This window comes from Capra hircus, chromosome 11 (assembly GCF_001704415.2).
Source record: "Capra hircus breed San Clemente chromosome 11, ASM170441v1, whole genome shotgun sequence".
Classification (NCBI taxonomy): Eukaryota; Metazoa; Chordata; class Mammalia; order Artiodactyla; family Bovidae; genus Capra; species Capra hircus.
In genome coordinates, this window is record NC_030818.1 from 94,570,158 (window position 1) to 94,576,779 (window position 6,622).

Genomic DNA, 6,622 nt, shown 5'->3' on the forward strand with positions numbered 1-6,622 from the left:
CAAAGGTCACACTGCATGGACACCAACTGAACAAGACATGCAATACTTGAATAATTACTAGATTTCACCCATAAGGCCCTTCCCCTTTCAAACTTCCCTAGCATAATTCTCAAAATGCTGAAGTAAACACATTCTTCAGACTTTCTTCTAAGCAGGTTTAAAGTATCCTTTGAAAGCTGTTTTAAGGAAAAGCCTGCACTGTTAACTTTGTTTTTAAGTGCCCTTAAACAATTCTATTACTCATAGAGAAAAAGTGAACATTTGTTAGTGATTAGAGATAAGGCATCTCGTGTTCTGGAACTAAGGAAGGGAGAGGCCGAGAAGACCTGGCTGGGAGCGGAGATACAGTCAGAAGCAACACACCCAAGAGAGACCGCATAAAAGTTGCACTTTCCAAAGTCAACTTCTACGTCTAGAAAGAAGGCAACAATGTTTCAATGGGTTCTGAAGTTAGATGTATCAACATTTTCCCCAGAAAACTAACCCCTCACCAGGGACACCAGATGAATGAATGAGTGAGGGAATTTGCCAGATTGGATTACAAAACCTTTCCAATAATTATCAAGATCAGGTGCTCGGTTACAGCACAGGGATATCTTCCCTCATAGCCTCTGGCCTTGCTGTGAGGAGACTTGCATAGATAGGAAGGGGAGACAGGAAAAGAGAGAAAAGGGCCTTCTTCCTCCCCAGGTCATCCAGACCTTAAGTCCTTGAGTGGCCCCTCCCTCTGAAAACCTCTCACGACTTTTATGACCCCCCCCACCCCCCCGCAGCCACCATGGGCCTTAAGCAGCCAAGCTGCCACCTCAGGACTGCCCAACTCTCAGGGGCGCTCCAAACACCCATTTGAGGAGTTGCTTCTGGAGATTTCTCGCCCTCCCCCCAACAGTTGTGTGACCATTTTCAGAGGCTCTCTGTAACCCCGGGGAGGAGGCCACCTTATAATCAGCTGTTCCCGCCCTCAGGTGAGGAGGGGACACCTGACCACTGGCGCCCTTACACCCCGCGCGCACCCCGCCCCCGCGCCTCCCTGGATCGTCATGGCAACAGTCCCCCTCCCCGCATGACGCCAGCACGCGGGGCGCCCCTGGGGTCCCGGCAACAAGTCCCCGCGCGCGGCCCGAGGCCTGCAGCCCTTGCCCGGCCTCGCCGCCCCTCGCCCGGCCCGGCTCCGCCCAGGCCGACCACACTCACTTGATCCTGGAGCCCATGGTCCCCCGGCCTCCTCATGGGCCCGCGGGCCCCGCTCGGCGCTGCGCTGCGCTGCCCGCCCGCCTGCGGCCGACCGGCCTCCCTCCGGCGCTCTCCCCGCCCCTTCCTCCCTTCCCTCAGGCTGAGCCCGCCCGCTCGAGTCTCTCTCCCCCGCCGCAGCCGCCGCCGCCGCCGCCTCCCGGGGTTAATGCACTCGCTTCAGCCGGGCGAACGCCATGGTCGCCGGCGCGCGTGCCCGGCGCGCGCCTCCCCCTCCGCTTCTCACACCGCCGCCCCCTCCCGCCGGCGCCGCCGCCGCCGCCGTCCGCGGGGGCTGCCGGGAACTGTAGTCGGCTCTTGGGAGGCGGGGCGAGTGAGGGCGGAGGGGTTGGAGGGGAACCGCGCATCAGCAGGTTGGACTCCAGGAGCTCGGTGCATGTTGCTTTCCGGGTGATGCCCCGTAAAGACCTTCCCTCCCACTGTTCTCCTGTAGAACCAACACCTGCAACCCCCCAAAAAATGATGTTTATCCCATAGATAGAGACCCTCAAGCTACCATTCCTGCCTTGCGGAGTCCTCCCATACAGTGGCTCTGGCTTAGAGATAAACTGTCTCCCACTCAGGCCGCCAAGAAAAGAGGTTTTTCCTTTGAAAACCCCACACCTTCCAATAAGTTCCTTAAGGGAGCCATAGACCTTCTGTCACACCAGCCACTTCCCCAACATGGTTCTTGGTGGAGGCCCTTCCTCTCCCCTTAAACCTTTAAGGAGACCTCACATCCCCACAGGAAAGCCAGCTGGCGGTTTCATCGGACCCATTTAGTGGCTCTACTCTGCCCTACTCTTGAGGACCTCTGTCTCCCTTTATTAGCCCTTTTGCGGGGGGAGGGGGGCTCCAATACAGAAATCTCATGACACCATAACAATATCTGATAGAGATTCAGTCAAGGCAAATGAAGATACTTGAGAGCCAAAATCACCAACCTGCACCCCCTTAGGGCTCACTTCCATGAACACCCCAGTATCATCCCCTCTAGGCCTGGAAGAATCCTAAGTGAAAGTTGCTCAGTCGTGTCTGACTCTTTGCAACCCCATGGACTGCAGCCTACCAGGCTCCTTTGTCCATGGGATTTTCCAGGCAAGAGTACTGGAGTGGGTAGCCTTTCCCTTCTCCAGGGGATCGTCCCAACCCAGGGATCAAACCTAGGTCTCCCGCAATGGGGGGAAATGGGGGAGGGGCGAGGGGGGGCGGGGAGGGGGCGGATTCTTAACCAGCTGAGCCACAAGGGAAGCCAGAAGAATACCAAAGACAACTATAATGATCACTGCCTCTAGCTTCTGTTTCATGCATGGGTGAATAAGCACCCTGTTTGAACCAGGCACTATATTTCCCCTACATGGTTAGCACCAACCCTGGCAGTAACCTTGTGCGTTTATGCCTTCTTTTCACAGAGGAAACTGTGGCATGTGCTCAAGGTAACTATTAGCTGGTGGAGTGGAGATTAGCATCTAGACTGAATAATTCCAAACATGTGACGCAGTTACGCACCTTTGGCCACAAGTCAGAAGACACTATAGGTTCATGGTTCACTGCTGAAATTAGGCTTTTCTTCTCTTTTTTTGCACTTTTGTGTTTTGAAATGCCATTCATCTCTTCTGCCATTTTAGCTCGTAAATTCATTGTCTCCCCACCCCTCAGTCATTACAATAACTAGCCCCAGCCAGGCAGGGAGGAAAGAAAACAAAAAGAGCTCCATTTGGAGTTACATTCTGGATAAAGATAATCTCTCTCTTTTGCCTGTGCCCTAAGGTTGAGGGAAGGCATAGGATGAACTTTTTTGAATTAACACAAAAATTGAAAATGTCCCAACTGCCCTTTTGAATTCAAAGTCTTTTCCATCCAGACACCAACACTGACTTATAAACATCCTCAGGACCAAAGCTCTGCTAGACAGGGAGGGCTTCTGCGGTGTTTATTCACCTTGTTTCCTATGAACCTTCTCCAAGGAATAGTTGTTATCAAGATCTCCCCTGGAATGAGCGACCAGTTCAAAGGCTCTGAGCAGGAGACTGTAAATAAAACAGAGTTATTTGGTGGAGGGCAAAGCTGGATGCTTTTCAAAGGAGATTGTAGCCATCCTGGCCACAAAAATGTCTGCCTGTTGGGTGGTGGTGGTGGTGGTGATGGTGATAGTGATGTGTGTATGTTGGAGGGAGGGAGACTGGAAGGGAAGGGCTACATATCTGTCCAGGTGGCCTCTGAGACTGCAGGGTGGTCCGGGGAGAGAGCATTGAACTGGGAGTTAGAAGTCTGGCTTCGAATGCTAGCTGCATTGCTGTGACAAGCGGAGATTTTAAGCAAGTGATTAGACAATTGTCTGCTTCAGTTTCCTCCTCAGTAGAGTGGGTAGAGAGCTCAAGGAGAAGCTCACATCATAAGAGAGCGTGCGATGGAGGTATTAAGAGAGCAGGCTCTGGAGCCAGACTGCCTAGGTTCAAATCTTAGCTCTGTCTCTTGCCAAATTTGTGACTTTGGGTACATTATTCCCTGTCTCTGTGCTTCAGGTTCTCTGTCTGTAAAATGGAAATTATGGTAATACATCTATCTTACTGAGGTGGCATGGGAATTAAATGAGTTAATGATGCTCATAAAGTACGTAACAGTGACTAGCATATAATAAGCACTCAAAAGTTATTATTAATAGTATTAATCTTCATAATAAATAGTCCTGTACTTGGATTCAGGACACCTGAGTTCCCAGCCCAGGATGTAATTGTTTGCATTCTGAATCAATTAGACGTAAGTTCAGGTCAGTTGCTCAGTCATGTTTGACTCTTTGCGACCCCATTGACTGCAGCACTCCAGGCTTCCCTGTCCATCACCAACTCCCAGAACTTGCTCAAACTCATGTCCATCAAGTCAGTGATGCCATCCAACCATCTCATCCTCTGTCGTCCCCTTCTTCTCCTGCCTTCACTCTTTCCCAGAATCAGGGTCTTTTCCAATGAGTCAGTTCTTCACATCAGCTGGCCAAAGTATTGGAGCTTCAGCTTCAGCATCAGTCCTTCCAATGACTATTCAGAATTGATTTCCTTTACAACCAACTGGTTTGATCTCCTTGCAGTCCAAGGGACTCTCAAGAGTCTTCTCCAACACCACAGTTCAAAAGCATCAGTTCTTCAGCACTCAGCTTTCTTTATATTGAAAGAAACTCTCACATCCATACATGACTACTGGAAGAACTATAGCGTTGACTAGACAGACCTTTGTTGGCAAAGTAATGTCTCTGCTTTTTAATATGCTTTCTAGATTGGTCATAGATTTTCTTCCAAGGAGCAAGCGTCTTTTAATCTCATGGCTGCAGTCACCATCTGCAGTGATTTTGGAGCCCAAGAAAAGAAAGTCTGTCACTGTTTCCATTGTTTCCTCATCTATTTGCCATGAAGTGATGGGATTGGATGCCGTGATCTTCCTTTTGTGAATGTTGAGTTTTAAGCCAGCTTTTTCACTCTCCCCTTTTACTTTCATCAAGAGACTCTTTAGTTCTTCTTCGCTTTCTGCCGTAAGACTGGTGTCATCTGCATATCTGAGGTTATTGATATTTCTCCCGGCAATCTTGATTCCAGCTTGTGCTTCATTCAGCACGACATTTCTCATGATGTACTCTACATATAAGTTAAGTAAGCAGGGTGACAATATACAACCTTGATGTATTCTTTTCCCAATTTGGAACCAGTCCATTGTTCCATGTCGGGTTCTAGCTGTTGCTTCTTGACTTGCATATAGTTTTCTCAGAAGGCAGGTGAGGTGGTCCAATCTGTTGAAGAATTTTCCCCACACAATCAAAGGCTTTGGCATAATCAATAAAACAAAAGTAGAACTCTCTTGCTTTTTCTATGGTCCAACGGATGTTAGCAATTAGAAGTCAGTTCAACTGTAAATGATAGAAGACTGAAATAGCAGTGGTTGAAAAAAATAGAAGTTTATTTCTCTTTCACCTGAAGTCTGGAGATAAGCATTCCAAAGCTGGTATGAAAATCCCATAAAGCATACTCATTTGAAGGCATAGCGATAGGACAGGACAGTTGATTTAGTCTTGGGGTGGTGGTTATTCTGCATTAGATTGTGAACTTGTCTTTGTGCCTCAGACTGTGGCCTCTTTGAGGCTGGTAACCCACAATTCTACCTTATTGCTTCCCTATCCTCTAGGCTCAGCTTCCACCACATGGTCCCAGATGACTCCTTGAACAATCCAGACATCTAATCTGCAACCAGGACAACAGAAAAGAAGGTCATGCCCCACCCCAAGTCCTAATCTTTAAGTGCATTTTCCTGGAGTTGCTTCTACTGCTCCATTTACATTCCACTGGTCAGAACACAGTTATACAACAACATCTCTAGGAAATATAACCTTTATATAAGAAATGAAAGAAAGAAATCGTGTGCATAGCTGAAGCCAGGGTAGGGGCACATTTCCAGGGAAGAAGGAGAGGTCAGACATTGCAATCTCAGCCAAGTCATGCTTGGCTGGGTGACCCTGATCAAGCTCCTGACTTTCTCTGGCCCTCAGTTTCCCTAACCAGAGTAAGAAATTCAGGCTAGCTCACCTCTCTCCAAAGTCCTTTTGAGTTCTAAAGTTCTCTAATCAGTAGCTTATTGTTTTATAATTTAAACTGAGGTGAATCTGATGTCATTCAAATAAAAGGAGACCTCTCTGCCAGCTGCATAGCATAATCAACTGTTGGAATTAAAGCCTTCCGGTGATGAGAAGTGGCTTAGAAACTTTACCTTCTTGACTGTTGTCAAAATAGGCTAACTGAACATATCTAGCAGATAAGAAGTCTGTGTGTGTGACACCACCCATGCAGACGCTGATGCTCCTGAGTTTCTAAGTTGGCTCTCACTCCTCTGTACCTGTTTGGTTTTTCTGCTTAGAATTTAAAGGACTTAGAAAGCATCACTACGAACAAAGCTAGTGGAGGTGATGGAATTCCAGTTGAGCTGTTTCAAATCCTGAAAGATGATGCTGTGAAAGTGCTGCACTCAATATGCCAGCAAGTTTGGAAAACTCAGCAGAGGCCACAGGACTGGAAAAGGTCGCTTTTCATTCCAATTCCAAAGAAAGGCAATGCAAAAGAATGCTCGAACTACCACACAATTGCACTCATCTCACATGCTAGTAAAGTAATGCTCAAAATTCTCCAAACCACACTTCAGCAATCCGTGAACGGTGAACTCCCTGATGTTCAAGCTGGTTTTAGAAAAGGCAGAGGAACCAGAGATCAAATTGCCAATATCTGCTGGATCATGGAAAAAGCAAGAGAGTTCCAGAAAAACATCTATTTCTGTTTTATTGACTATGCCAAAGCCTTTGACTGTGTGGATCACAATAAACTGTGCAAAATTCTGAAAGAGATGGGTATACCAGACC

At 48.0% G+C, this 6,622-nt stretch overlaps 1 protein-coding gene across 4 annotated transcripts in view; it reads right to left on the reverse strand.

Moving 5' to 3' along the window:
- Nucleotides 1-1,457, reverse strand: part of DENND1A (DENN domain containing 1A) — a 541,554-nt gene extending 540,097 nt beyond the window's left edge. For 2 of the 4 annotated variants that reach the window (XM_018055748.1, XM_018055746.1), the window contains exon 1: nt 1,195-1,457. In XM_018055748.1, the coding sequence (XP_017911237.1) occupies nt 1,195-1,211 (17 nt within the window). In that variant the 5' untranslated portion in view covers nt 1,212-1,457. The remainder of the gene's footprint in view (nt 1-1,194) is intronic. The other 2 variants (XM_018055747.1, XM_018055745.1) reach the window with 1 other exon arrangement.